The 15,560-nt window shown below is 48.4% G+C and overlaps 1 protein-coding gene across 1 annotated transcript in view; it reads left to right on the top strand.

Annotated features, from left to right (window-relative positions):
* Window positions 1-8,790: 8,790 nt before the first annotated feature.
* LOC137571651 (fetuin-B-like) overlaps window positions 8,791-15,560 on the top strand; it is a 36,083-nt gene continuing 29,313 nt past the window's right edge. The window contains exon 1 of the mRNA XM_068281111.1: window positions 8,791-9,036. Coding sequence (XP_068137212.1) covers window positions 8,830-9,036 — 207 coding nt within the window. The 5' untranslated portion in view covers window positions 8,791-8,829. The remainder of the gene's footprint in view (window positions 9,037-15,560) is intronic.

The raw sequence follows: 15,560 nt of genomic DNA, 5'->3' as shown, positions 1-15,560 counted from the left end.
CATGCAAAAATCAGCTTCATAAAATGACCAGTAAAAACTAGCGGAGCATCTAGGTACCAACAAAAAATGCTCAAACTTGACAGCAACTATCTAATCTAAGCCGGCATCATGCGTCCATCCATACATCCATACAATGGCGCCCACTCACTCTTAAAGGGACACTTAAGTCAAACAAAAAAAATGAGTTTTACTCACCTAGGGCTTCCAATAGCCCCCTGCAGCTGTCCGGTGCCCTCGCCGTCTCCCTCCGATCCTCCTGGCCCCGCCCGCAGCCACTTCCTGTTTTGGTGACAGGAGCTGACAGGCTGGGGACGCGAGTGATTCTTCGCGTTCCCAGACACATTAGCACCCTCTATGCTGCTATATGGTATATGATATATGCTATAGCAGCATAGATGGCGCTATTGTGGCCAGGAACGCGAAGAATCACTCGCGTCCCCAGCCTGTCAGCTCCTGTCACCGAAACAGGAAGTGGCTGCCGGCGGGGCCAGGAGGATCGGAGGGAGACGGCGAGGGCACCGGACAGCAGCAGGGGGCTATTGGAAGCCCCAGGTGAGTAAAACTCATTTTTTTTTGTTTGACTTAAGTGTCCCTTTAAGCGTTGTTCAGCTTTATTGCAGTGTGCCAATGCTTGGAAATCTACTCCCCACAGGGGTCACTGAGTCCACCTGCACAGCAGCGATATTATATAGATTCAGACAGGCAATAATCTCCACAGGGATAGGCAATAGCTTCCAATTGGAAAGTCACTCTTACCACCTCCGTAGTAGCTTGCTGTGTGGGTACCCACTTGGTGATGCTGCACAATGTCCCATATGGTGAGAGGACGACACAGCCCTCCAGCATGTGTTGGGCGTATGCTCAGGCAGACCCTCTTAGAGCGATGGCTGGGATTAGATAAACCCAGGCAGGGTGATGCCTTGATGCTGCGCCTGGAAGGCAGTGTCGGCTATATTCCGCTACTCCAAGCCGTGATCTGCAATGGCGGCACGCATAGAGTGGTGAGTTTGCGGCTCCAGAGACGGTGTCATCCGTTGGCGTGGATGTGACGTGTACGTGGTACACTAGGCTCCGCCCATCGACGCGTTTCCCGCCCCTCACAGGCGATTCGTCAGGATATGTCCTTGATTGTGTGATGTCCAAATGTGTGCCTTGATTCAATGGTATGGATACAGGTGTACAGTAGTAGCAGCGTACCTATTCTCACAGGAGTTATAAGTAAAAATAAATACCAATACCTTAAAAATCCTTGAATTTTTTAATTTGTATATGTATATTCTATGCCACAATACAGCTGAAAATGATTGTTCCAATTTGTGTAATCCATCTAAAGGTGCCCACTAATGATACAATCTATTTTGTACAATATTACCATGTTTATGTAATGTGATGGATTACCTAAAATATCAGTTCAAAAGTTCCATATATTCACTCAATTTACCCTTGTGTTACATACATTTGGTAAGATTGGACTAAAAACATTGTATCATTAGTGGGCACCATAAGGATTGTACTAATTGCTGTAAATCCATCTGGGCTCAAACTAAACTGACTAAAGAACCCCACAATGAACATCTACCTCATTGTTTACACATCCGGGTCCGCCATCAGAAATTTTGGGGCCCCTCACACATCATTAGGCCTGCCCCCCCCCCCCCCCCCCCCCCCCCCCGGGGCTGCACTGCTGTCAGGGAGGCCTGCCATGTACTGTCGTTTAAAAAAATCCGACGTGTGTATGGGCCTTAGGGATGACTTGGAAAAGGGGGGTCGTGCTCTGCTCTATCAGAATGCGGCTGCAATACCTTCGCCTACTGGCTGCTCAGGCACATGGCACAGATTGGGGGCATCGAGCAACCTAATCCCCAGCGCGCACGCATGCACAACACACACACGATAATGAATGAGCAGCATATCAAGCAGCAGTAGCTTGACCTCCAGGGCAGCCTTCTATCCATCCTCCCCAGGGCCGGATTTGTACCCCCCCCCCCAACTCACATCAATCCGCAGATTCCAACAATGACACCCCCCCCACAGCAAATAAAGAGAACAGTACCTGAAACTATGAAACTATGAAAGAAAACCTCTCACACTCTCAATGTTCCAGCATCCATATAGTACTGGGTTGTCCCCCAGGGCATCAGAGACCATTGCTGGACCCCCAGGCCTCCTCTAATGTAAATAGTGGTCACCTGGGTCCCCTGCAGAACATTTTCAGTGGAATGCACTCACCTTATCCTGCTGGCTTGCTCCTCTGTGTGCTTCATCCTCATGGGTGCCTCATCTCTATTACCTGACAGCATGTACTCAAGTGCTCATATAGATGAGGCGCCTGCGAAGATAGAAAAACGCAGATGAGCGTGCCAGCTGGACAGGTGTCTGTGTGCTCCACTGCGAATACTCAGAAGCTCCGGGGACCTCTATTCACTGTGAGAGACCAGGGGGGTTCACCAGCCACCTCTGGGGCCCTCAGGGAAAACATATATGGAGGAGGGGCATGCTGGGATCTTTGGTGCCTCTACAGAAGCCAGGGGAGCATGCTGGGAACTGGGGGGAGGGCTTGCTGGGAGCTGTAGTACCTTTATGAATGTGAGAGGGGGGCTTGCTGGGAGCTGTAGTACCTTTGAGAATGTGTGTGTATGTGTGTAGGGGAGGCTTGCTGGGAGCTGTAATACCTTTATGAATGTGTGTGGGGGGGGTGGGGGGGGCCTTGCTGGGAGCTGTAGTACCTGTATGAATGTGTGGGGGGGGGGCTTGCTGGGAGCTGTAGTACCTGTATGAATGTGGGAGGGGGGCTTGCTGGGAGCTGTAGTACCTTTGTGAATGTGGGAGGGGGGCCTGCTGGGAGCTTTAGTACCTTTATGAATGTGGGAGGGGGGCTTGCTGGGAGCTTTAGTACCTTTATGAATGTGGGGGGGGGGGGCTTGCTGGGAGGTTTGGTTCCTCTATGGAAGGGAGGGGGTGGGGGTTGCTGGGAACAGTGGTAGTGGGGAGGGGGTTCAGGTACTCACGAGCATGCAGGCCAGGGTCGCAGCAGGCCCGGATTTCTGCAAAGGCCACAAAGGCCATGGCCTAGGCCGATAAAATCAGATAAGATCAGAAGGGCGGCATGACTTGGAGAGAGAAGAGGTCATATGTCAAAGTAAATGATCTCCTCTGTTCCCGCAGCGCAGCCAGCCAGCGCCCTGCTCTGCACTAATAGATGAATTCAAAAGTTTCCCAATCCCTGCACCTCTCACTTCCTGATGTGTTATAACAATCAGGATCAATCATAACTGTCACCTGATGATCCAATTATGATCGACATACAGTACAAGTGGATGTGAGAAATACCAGGGATTTACATTACAAAGCAGATAAAACTAAGTTCCGCTGAGTTCTAATGCAGGCATTCACAAACATTTCTGCTAGTTTCTTTGCCTTCTTTTTTACAGCTGTGACACTGACCCCAGCAGTTGTAAATTACACTTTCTTATCTAGCCATAATTTATTGCTTTTTTTTCTTCCTAGCCAGTGATCTCGTCTCTGCTTAAGTTAACTCTTTCCTGACTCCTTTTCTGTCTGTCAGCTCCGACCATCTATGAGAACTGCTGCAGCCTGGAATAAAAATGCTGTATGCTTCCCTTTCATTGCTAAACTGTCACTGTCACCTGAGCTGTTACTACTTCTATGCTAGTGTGTTTGGTTTGGCATCCTGCTTTCCTGTAGCAGTAGGACATTGTACCATCTTAGCCATCAGCAAAAGCAGAGCGTTTTGAATTAGGATGATACCATTTATTGGCTTAAAAGAAAAAGAGTAATCTTTCTGCTAATAAGCCTTCTTCATACTTTGTTGCTGTATACTGCCAATATGTTAGAGCACACCACCATATGTACATTCAGCATTCAAAAGAGATACGTAGATTTTTCAGCAAATATAAATAAATGTCATTCAGATGCTTTAAAGTGGAGCTGAACTCTTGCACAGGACAGAAGGAAAACAGAGAAATGCACCCTGTATGTATTTAGAGAGCCTTTCGAATTCTTCCACATCTGTGTCTAATCACAAATTTGATATCTTCCCTGTGTCACCTGACTGCCACAGCATATAAGCTTATTTTAAAGCACAAGATGTTAATATATTTGCTTCCATGAAAGTAGGAATTAGACACACTGTCTGTTTATTTCAGGATTTGTATCGGCTGTAACAAAAATGTTTTTTATGTAAAGGTTATGTTGTTGCGTATCTTTTAGAGCAGAGAGGAAGTTCTGAGTTCAGGTCCACTGTAATTACAACAGAACATCCAAAGTGGGTCTTGACAGGATGTTTGCTACTTACCTGTTCTCTGTTTTGGATGGGCTTCTCTCCATTGCTCTGCCCTGCCACCTGTTTGTGGCTCCGACTGCAGCCAGTTGCACAGAGGACAAAGAAGCAGCGCATGCTCTGGCCACTTATGCTCCCTGTCACCTGTTTGTGGCTCTGACTGCAGCCAGTCGCACAGAGGATAAAGAAGCAGCGCATGCTCTGGCCACTTGCGCTCCCTGTAATTTCCTGCTCCTGCCCAGATGTGCACAGCAACCGAGGCCAGTATAGTGTTATGCATTCTTGACAAGTACCGATCATACATCACCGTAATTTCTCAATTATGCATGCCCAGAATACTATCGGCTGCTGTGCACATTCAGGCAGGAGCGCAAATTTCCATCGTGAGAGGACAGAGCATCCACTGATTCTTTGTTCAATGAGGGGCACAGCAGCCAGGGCCGGCCCGCTCATGAGGCGGGGTGAAACTTTTGCCTCAGGCGGCAAAATTCCAGGGGCGGCACCCGCCCGTCCGTGGGTGCGGGGAGCCGGCCGCCGAGCTGGAGGGGTAGCTGGCAGGACGGGGGTATTGGGCCTAGCGGCAGGGAGGGGGGTCGGACCCCCCCCCTCCCTCGCCTGGGTCCCCCGTGCTCCGCTCCCCTCCAGCCTTAAATACAAGCAGCCGCTATGTGTAAGAGGCACGGGCGGGTAGGACTCACCTCTTCCTCGTTCCAAGCGTGCGCTCCACTGACGTCACTTCCTGCAGCGTTGCAGGAAGTGACTTCAGTGGAGCGCACGCTTGGAACGAGGAAGAGGTGAGTCCTACCCGCCCGTGCCTCTTACACATAGCAGCTGCTTGTATTTAAGGCTGGAGGGGAGCGGAGCACGGGGGACCCAGGCGAGGGAGGGGGGGGTACGAATTTTTTTTTTGCCTCAGGGCCGGCCCTGACAGCAGCACAACTGAAATGAGCCCATTCAAAACAGTGATCGCTAGTCAGATAGTTGGACAGAATGTTTTTTGGTGGTGGTGGTGGTGGTGGTGGTGGTGGTGGTGGCGGGGGGGTGGGGGGGGCTTGGTGACAGCAGGCCTAGAGCACTGGTAAGTACAAATCCGGCCCTGAGCAGCAGAAGGTATTCTCAGTCAGAAGGCATCATTCAGATCGTACAGCTTTCTGCAGCCAGTGCTTCTTTCCCAGTGCACTGTAAAAGGCTGCTCAGATTCTCACAGTGTGAGCTGAACTCCTTGTTCCGTTCAGCTGAGCACTCTTCCCTTCCCCCGAATCCCCCGAGATTTGCAGTCTGGACTAGGGGGTAGAAAAACAAACAGCTGCTGTGCCTGTGTCCCTCTTATCTTCAGACTCCACTCTTCAGACTCCACAGTCCCCTGCCAGGCTGATCTGCAGGCAAGGCTGTGTGTGTTGTCTCTGCCAGCCCAGCTCTTCCACAGTTCCTCCAAGCTTCTACCATGTGTTCCAGTCAGAGACCGACACTCGCCATTCAGCCCCCGGTGCACACTCCTGACCGCCCGGTAATTCCCTCTGCAGCTGCACTCATCTCCACAGCTCGTGGCCGGGACTCAGTGCTAGGAGAATGGGAGCTGCTGTACAGTCAGTGTACAGGGGCTTCGCGCGATATATTTCAAAAACAGGAAGTCATTCTGTCACTTCCAGTTTACAGCGCTGCCTTCCGCTCTCTGGGCACCGGGCCCCCGGCCACCACTGATCTGGAGTTTGGTTGTGCCACGCAGTGCAGGGAGCTCGGGAGGAGGCTGCAGACAGTATAGGGTGCTGTGTGTTCAGTCTGGTGTGGGCGGGCGGTGGCAGGAGAACCAGGGGGCCACACTGCTAGAAGTAAGTAGGAGGAGGGGGTGGTGGCGGACGGGCCCTGGGGGCCCCCAACGGAAGTGATGGCTATCCCCCCTGATGGCGAGCCAATAAATTTCCACAGCAGCTCAGCAACTCAGACTTAGGCAAATAACATATAAACTTTGGTAAATGAATCCCAGATAGGGAAAGCATCTGCAATTTCGGGCAACCCACTAGAATTCTAGAATTAGAAACATCAATGCTATTTAGATTCTCTCCTTTTTTGTTTTCCTTAATCATTAGCTTCCTTACAGTTTAGGTAAAAAATAGGTACGCTTTGTTAATGAACGCCTATGTGCATTGCGTTATACACATGCTACAATGCAGAGTACATTTGAAATCGGCGCCGGTAGACTTGGGCGCAGGATACAGCGGTATATAGCTGATCCTGCTTCTGCACAAGTCCGGGCCGATTTAATTACTATTCCCCCTCCAGGCCGACATGGATAGTGGGGGAATGAAATAATTTGGCTTCCAGCGATTGCTGGAGGCCGAATTATTATGTTTTTAAGCAACCTCGGCTCCGTCTTCTGACGGAGCCGACGTTACTCACTGAGCGCTTCAATAGGAATGATTCCTATTCAAGTCTATGGAGGCGCCGGCTGCGCCCAAATCTAGCAGCGCTGAAAAGAACTGCTCCGACAATGCAGGCATTATGCAACGTAAACACTGCACGTTGAAACCTGCATGTAATTTTCTTAGCATGAAGAACCGCACACGTTATCCAAAAACGCACTGTAGAAAGTGTGATAGAATTATGTGGTCTATTACAATACAGAGATGGAAACATACACTAAAGCTAGTCATACATCTAACGATCATGGGCAGATTGGACCAAAAGACAAATCTCTCTCTAATTGAATCTGATCGGAGAGAGATCTGTTAGCTGCCCAAGTGCCCATACATCGCAGGCCCATTCCTAATCAATTTCACCACGAAATCTCTTGGGAATCCTCCACCTCACTGCTGTGTGTAATGTGTTACATTACCTGACCTGTGTCCGGGTGGCTGTCTGTCTGTCCACCTCTCTTCATTTATCTGCATACACGCTGCCGCGTAATTGAAGAGAGGCGGAAGAAGGACGGCCACCGGGACACAGGACAGGTAATGTATAAATGCACATTACAGCACATTTATATATTTCACACACTCATATACATTGCGGTTACAGCGCCAAGGGTTTCATCGCGTTCATCGCTCGTCCTGATATCTCGCACCCGATTGAGCATGTCGGCCCTACATCTTACAGCATGTCCGATCGACTAATGCGACCAATTTCGGCCCAAAATTGGTTGCATTGTCAGTCGGGCATGTATTTGGCAGCACCAATTTTCATCCAATTTTGATTATAATTGAAATGGATGGTCGATTGACCACCAAGTCGCCTGATGTATGGCCACTGATACAGTTGCGTGTAAGGCCTGGTTCACATTAGCGTTCGCTGTCCGGATTCGCCTGATCGGATCCGGACCGTATACTGTACAAACGGAACATACGTTCCGCATAGCAATGCAAAGTCTATGCGGACGTTCACATGCGTACGTTCCGTACAGAACAGAGCCGGATCGGATCCGGACACTTTTCCAACATGCGCTATTTTTCGGGTCCAGATCATTCGGCCCACGCACCCGGACCGGAGCCTGACTGCACCATCCGGAAATAGAAACCAATGGGAAACGGAAAGCACAGAACACACTGGCTACAAACACCTAACGTTCTACCCCACTTCCTATGCGTATTCTAGCGGGCATTTTGGATGGGGACACATGGGCCAAGCATTTCTGCAGTGGAGCAGCAGTGACTAACGTGCTGGAGCTGTTTGGCAGTATGTCGGAGGTGGAGGTGAGGCCTAAACAGCGGAGGACCTGATTCTACAGGTGCACCTTCTGCTGACCTCCCAGACCCCAACATTTTTATTTATTTGCGTATCTCTTTTACCAAACGGATCCGGATCACAGCCGTATACCTACCTGATGCAACCGGATCGGATCCGGATCGGAACCGTACGGTCATCCGGTCCGTTTGGCACAGAAACGCAAGTGTGAACGCGGCCTAAGCAGTGCATTTACATACAGCAACACGGAGCGCAGCAAAGAATGATCCCATGCTGATCCAGTGCAAGCCTGGCTGTTCTCATCTACAAACTCGCTTCATTTATTGGCTCATATAAGTATAGCAAGAAGATGCACATTATTTGCAAGTTGGATTTTCAGAAAGGAAGTAAACAATTACGGAGTGCATGCTCTTCTCTTCTGAGGTTATGTAAAGCATTTTGTTTAACTCATACAAAACAAGACTTTATTGGAAAAATACTGCTGTGATGGATTTCTTTGCCTGTAACAAGACAGAACCAGTTCAGACATATCACCTGGCTGATTGATTGTTTAGGCGCTTATCCTTTATCCCTTTATCCCCCTGTAGACCATGTGCTTTAGATCAGGTGACAGATATTTATTTGATAACAGCAGTTTGCAATAGATAATGGAACGGACTTGTAGGACATCGACCTGCTCTTACTAAATTAGCATTCGGCAAGTCAGCAGCTCATAATCATTTACCTTTTATTTGTAGGTCAACAAAGATGAGGTCAAGGAGACCAGAGCCTGTCCAGAATTAAAAGCTTTATAACAGGATGCTGCAGAGTTGGTTGCTCAGTTCAAACACAACCTGAATTCCTCCGGTAAAATGGGGCGTGTTTGTGCACTAGTGGTGTGCTTCCTAGTGTCATTGTGCTCTGCCACTAGCCCTCCAAAGCCTTTGCCTATCTTAACCCCTCTCAACTGCAATGAATCAACGGTGCAAACTGACATATCAATGGATCTGATCAATGAACACCGGGAGGAAGGATTTGCCCTTAGGCCTGTTCGTACTAAAGCTATTTATGAGCAAGTGGTAAGTCAAACTTTTGTAACAATTTACTATGCTGTATAGTAGGTGCCAGGCTAGTTAGAGCACATGTTAAAGCTGCCACAGCAGCAAAGCCAGTTTCATCCTTCATTTTATTCTAAGGATACATGAAAAAGAAGTTCATTCTCTCCCCTTTAATTTGTAGTACAAATTGATGTAGGTAGGAAAAACAAAGTTTTCAGGGATCTAGTCCCCTTCTTCAGGCATGTTTCCAGATGTTATGAAATATGCCTGAAGAAGGGGTTTAGATCCCAGAAAGCTTGTATAATTTAACTTTATTAGTTAGCCATTAAAAGGTATTACTTTTACAAAACTTTTTGTTTTTTTCTACCCACATCATTTGTTTAACTAACACGGTACAGAAACTTTTTTGCTAGTACAAATTGAGAAATTATTGGTGTGTATGCTAGTCAAAATGTCTGATGGGTGATGCTACTCAGGAAGACAAAAATAGGTATGCATTTTGTTTTTTACCTGGGTGATCTCTATTTTTTAGCTATGTGTTCACACTATGCACATTGTGTCATGCTGTTTTGACACATGTGAATTGTATGTGCATGTTTACGTATTGTACTGGATCACATTACTGTGCACTTTCTACAGTGTATTTTGGGATAATGTGTGTGAAAAAAGTGCATGTTACATAGCAACTGTTCATGCTATGAAAATAACATGCCCGTTTTAACATGTACAGTGTGTATTGTGTTATGCCTGTGTTGTAGGGTGAGCATTATGCAATGCGTATAGAGTGAATGTAGCCTAGCTGGCCCATGAAGCTATTCCCTCCCTAAGGGTAAGTTCACTCTCTGTAGGAATGGCAGTGTATCAGTATAGTATGGATAGGCTGTACTACTGTAAGTTCCATGGCTACAAGTCCGTTCTATCAGAAAAGTCCTGCAGGTCAATTGTATATTGCAGAAAAACAACAGACAAAACAGACATAGTGCTGATAGACTTGTGTAAATGGGTCAGTGATTTCTCATAGGAAGACATGGGTTCCGCACTGCATTTCCAACATCCCGCCACTATCTACTTTGGGAAGCAGTCTGGTAACAGACTTATGCTGGGTATACACAATGCAATTTCCCGCCTGATCGACAGGAAGCGATCAATTATTTCTGACATGTCCAATCGGCTCTCGTTCGATAAAGCGCTTGATTTTGCACACTTACCATTAATAAATTGATCGCTTTATCGATCGGGTGCACTTTGGACATGTACACACTGTGAGAATCCGCTCAGCTGCCTGCGCAGGCAGGCAGCCTTTTGACCATTGTTTAGGTTTGCTTGCTGCAGGACTCTGGAAAGGAGACCTTCTGTCAGTTGTGCAGCTTGTGTTGCTGAGGGATTTGCATACATTAGTCATGCAAATCCCTTACCTGCCTTCTTTTGATGACTGGCACTATGAAAGCATTCTGCTCCCAGAGTGCTTTGCTGGACATTTCCCTTCCATGGTCTGTTCCTGATGGACACTGCTGGAGTGTCAGCCATTGCTATCTAGTGTAGTTGATTCCTGGGGGTTGCTTTAGGCTCCCCTTCTAGCCCAGTCAGGTTGTGTTATCTGTTTTGCCTGTTCCGTCTGTCTTGTGTTTGGATCGCACAGGCCCTAGCGTTAGCGGCTGTGGATCCTTCTGATTGAGTCTGGAGTGTGGGTTGGAACAGCGGTTGTTTCTGCCTACCTCATCTGTTCTGTCTGCCGTGTGTTTGGATCGCACTCGCCCTGGCGCTAGTGCTGGGGATCCTTCTGTTCTGTCTCCTGGGATCACGCTAGCTACTTTTCGCTAGCGCTGGGGATCCTTCTGTTCTGTCTTCTGGGATCGCACTGGCCACTTTTCGCTAGCGCTGGGGATCCTTCTGTTCTGCTACTCTGTCTCCTGGGATCACGCTAGCTACTTTTCGCTAGCGCTGGGGATCCTTCTGTTCTGCTACTCTGTCTCCTGGGATCGCGCTAGCTACTTTTCGCTAGCGCTGGGGATCCTTCTGTTCTGCTACTCTGTCTCCTGGGATCACGCTAGCTACTTTTCGCTAGCGCTGGGGATCCTTCTGTTCTGCTACTCTGTCTCCTGGGATCGCGCTAGCTACTTTTCGCTAGCGCTGGGGATCCTTCTGTTCTGTCTTCTGGGATCGCGCTAGCCACTTTTAGCTAGCGCTGGGGATCCTTCTGTCGCTTGTCCCTGTTTTCGTGTGTCTGTCTTGTCTGCTGCGCTTGCTGGAGGCTCGGTGAGGTAACCGTTAAGCAAGCGCTCGCGTCCTCTGTTTTATGTTTGTCTGTTAATGGTTAGTTAGGCGTGCTTGTCTCTATTGTGCTTATCACGTGGAGACCGCGCATAACCGCGTGCACTGTTGCGAATGAGTGCGGTGTTCGCGGTTAGCTAGCATTTGTTATTTTCCGTATCTCCTTATTGTATTGTTTGCTGTGCCTTTGCTACTCTCGTGCTCCACCTTGCTGTAACCTTGTGTCACGTCTGGCGATCGCACCTCTCGCGATCGCGTTCCTGTTTTTTATCTGCTGTGGTGTGTGCACAGTCACGGGTTGGCGACTAATTTTATGCACACACACACAATCTGTCTCTATGCTCACTCTCAATCGCTTCTCTTGCGATTGCGTTTCTTCCCTTCGTACAATTCCTGTCTGGCGTGTGTGGTAGGGCAGAGGAGCTGTTCCTCTGCACTCCACAGCTCCACCTGCCGACAGGAATTTCCCTCTGCAGGTGCATAGCACCTAGCCTGGGTGTCCTCAATAATACGCTTGTGGAGGAAATCCGCCGCGTCAGCGCACGTCTGGTGCGCTGACCACGGAGACGATTCCACAATCGTTACAGAATGTCCAGCCCAACCAAAATTCCCAGGGCAGAGGGAACCTTCGATTTGTTTCAGATGTCATTGCCTGAGGCAAAGGCATATGTGGATCCTATTATAGGTAGTATTGCACACTACATTAAAGCAGTTAAAAAGTCTGTCCTCGTTCCTGACCCCAACCCATACGGAGATTACCTAGATACTGGGTTGTTTGAACCGCCATGGGAGATTGGGGCCTTGTTGGAAGAGTTTGATTTCGATTGGAAAGCCTTTTGCGATTTTTATATCGCAAAGAGCGCGGATGACCTGAATGATTGTCTCGACTCTATGTACCTTTTGATCGATTCTGATGAATGTGATGAGTGTGATGTGGATCTGGTGATTTATGTGTGGCAGACTATTTTGGACGAATTGCACACACACCAACCAATTATTTCCAATAAAGAGACACCATTGTCACATGATTATTCCTATCTTTCTGGGGTAAAGCAAGTGAGTTTGGACACTGTGCGACCTGAAATGAATGGGTGTGCCTCGACTGTGGACACCTGCGTGAATTCTGATGGAGTTTCTCCCGTTTGTTTAAAGGTTAAATCTGTGCGATCTGATGCCTGTTTCTCAGATGTTCCTGTCGATTGTGATCGGCGTGAGTGTGTCAGTTTTGTCAATGATTTGTGTGATCCCTTGTCATGTAAAAACAGATCTTCTTCTCTCAGTACTACTTTAAGATCCTCCATCTATGATCTTGCTATCGGGAAAATTCCCAAACTATGCAGTTTCAAGAGTAAAATTAATATGATTCCTCATGTTGTTGTCACAACTTCCCCTAACATGGTTCAGTATGAATGCTCAGACCTAGTCAGGTGTGAATGGGAGCCCCCGTTCCAGAAAAAACAGCTCGAAGCGTTGTCGTATGAATTGGAGAACGATTCAGAGTCGTTTTGTGAGTACTACATTGCCAGAAGTGAATCTGTCTTGAGAGCATGTATAAGTTATGCTTCCGCCTTAAGAGAAAAAAAGGGGTGTGAATTTGACTTTTTGAGTCCGCTGATTTGTATGTGGAAAATGATTCTGAATGAATTACGTGTACGTCATTCAGGTGACGTTTGTAAAGGTACATTGTCAGCTGGCGTTTCTGAGATCCAGCAATCCAGCCTGGAGACCTCAGAATCCCTGTCTTTGGAGTGTTCGGTTTCGCAACCTAAAGCGATTGTGGATTCGCAAATTTTGCGTTCTGTCTCCTCGGATTCGACATCGTTAGCCGAGTCTAAGAGTGAGACAGCACTTTGGTTTTGTGAACCTGATACTGAAGCACCTTTGCTCTGTCCAGAGAAGATGTCTCTGAGCCTGCCCTGTATCATGAATAAAGACATTATGTCCACTCGCATTGACATTTGCAAGTCTGATTCTGAAGTAAGTACTGACTCTCCACCCAGTAATCTGGATGAGTCAATATTACCTTGTTTAAAATCTCCTGCAGTGTCCCTAGAGGCTCGTCTAGGTATTGCAACCATTGTTACCTGTTTCTCTGCTATTTTGGAATTGCAGTCTGGTTTGACTGCTATGGAGAAATTTCCCTGCAGTGAAACGAAACTCAGAAAGCCAGAGTTAGTTTCACTAGATATTTCTGTGTATCCCTGTCCTGATGATGAAATTCAGTCTCAGTTTATGGTGGAACCTTCCCTGGGACATCTGCCCGGTTCACAAAATAAAGTTCAAGCCTTGCCCTGTAACATGGATAGTTCAGAATCCTTCTTAGGAAACTTGAAAAAGGATGTTCCTGAGGTCCTGTCTGACCTCCTGGAGATCTCCGAGTTCCTCCCAAAGGGTGCAGAACTTGTAGGAGATGTCTCCTGCCCCCCAAGTCCTTCTGAGGTGTTGCCCACTTCAGTAGGCATTGCTGCCTTGCTGGCTCCCTTTTCAGCTCTGATGGAGCTTCACGCCTGTGTAGTGAATGATGATATTATTGTCACAGAAATTTCTGAATTTGTATCCGAGTCTTCTTTTGAAAGTCCAGTGCCTGTGACCTCCACTCATGATTATTCTCTGCCCGGTACTGGTTTTGGTCTTGACGTGCCGGACTCTGAGGTTGGCAGTTCCCCGACATGTCCTGAGGTTTCTCCTGTGCTGGTGTACCCCAGTGTGCTCTGTGACCCAGAAAGCCCAAGTGTGCCTCGGTTACCAGCGTACTCAGATGCTTCCTCGGTGGAGACATGCTCTGATATTGCCTGCCTGCTTGCATGCCCAGAAGTGGTCCCTGAAAGTCTTGATCTTGATGGGTGTCCTCGTAATTCTGAATCCGGAATTGTCATTGGTTCCATGGGGGTTCTTGGTAATTCTCCATGTGAGCCTGGTGATTGTTCTACCCTCTTGGGATCTCTGTGGAGCTTCAAAAGGTTCTGGGAGATTCCGGGAGAGATTTTGCTTGGTACCCTGGATAAGATCAACGGTGGCTTTTGTGTTGTAAGGGACACTTCGAACAGGTATTGTGGCAGGTTTGGTATTTTCGGACGCTCCTTGGAAGGTGGTGGGTATTGTCAGAGGGTGTCGATGGCTTCTTCTCTGGCGTTCACAGTCCTGATGGGTGTTATACTGAGACTGGTAGTACTGATGGGCATGTTTCGGTGGCTTCTGTTTCCGATGAGGTCGGTTTCGGGTGGACTGACTCTGGAATTGGACCTTGTCGGGCTGGCCCGACCTTCATGAGTCTTCTGTTAAAGTGGTTTGGAGATATCAGTTTTGAGGGTCGTCTGGAATTCGACCCTAGGAGGGGGGGTACTGTGAGAATCCGCTCAGCTGCCTGCGCAGGCAGGCAGCCTTTTGACCATTGTTTAGGTTTGCTTGCTGCAGGACTCTGGAAAGGAGACCTTCTGTCAGTTGTGCAGCTTGTGTTGCTGAGGGATTTGCATACATTAGTCATGCAAATCCCTTACCTGCCTTCTTTTGATGACTGGCACTATGAAAGCATTCTGCTCCCAGAGTGCTTTGCTGGACATTTCCCTTCCATGGTCTGTTCCTGATGGACACTGCTGGAGTGTCAGCCATTGCTATCTAGTGTAGTTGATTCCTGGGGGTTGCTTTAGGCTCCCCTTCTAGCCCAGTCAGGTGGTGTTATCTGTTTTGCCTGTTCCGTCTGTCTTGTGTTTGGATCGCACAGGCCCTAGCGTTAGCGGCTGTGGATCCTTCTGATTGAGTCTGGAGTGTGGGTTGGAACAGCGGTTGTTTCTGCCTACCTCATCTGTTCTGTCTGCCGTGTGTTTGGATCGCACTCGCCCTGGCGCTAGTGCTGGGGATCCTTCTGTTCTGTCTCCTGGGATCACGCTAGCTACTTTTCGCTAGCGCTGGGGATCCTTCTGTTCTGTCTTCTGGGATCGCACTGGCCACTTTTCGCTAGCGCTGGGGATCCTTCTGTTCTGCTACTCTGTCTCCTGGGATCACGCTAGCTACTTTTCGCTAGCGCTGGGGATCCTTCTGTTCTGCTACTCTGTCTCCTGGGATCACGCTAGCTACTTTTCGCTAGCGCTGGGGATCCTTCTGTTCTGCTACTCTGTCTCCTGGGATCACGCTAGCTACTTTTTGCTAGCGCTGGGGATCCTTCTGTTCTGCTACTCTGTCTCCTGGGATCGCGCTAGCTACTTTTCGCTAGCGCTGGGGATCCTTCTGTTCTGTCTTCTGGGATCGCGCTAGCCACTTTTAGCTAGCGCTGGGGA

Source organism: Hyperolius riggenbachi, chromosome 4 (assembly GCF_040937935.1).
Source record: "Hyperolius riggenbachi isolate aHypRig1 chromosome 4, aHypRig1.pri, whole genome shotgun sequence".
Classification (NCBI taxonomy): domain Eukaryota; kingdom Metazoa; phylum Chordata; class Amphibia; order Anura; family Hyperoliidae; genus Hyperolius; species Hyperolius riggenbachi.
Note: the sequence above shows the minus strand (reverse complement) of the source record. Positions and strands in the feature narration are given on the sequence as shown.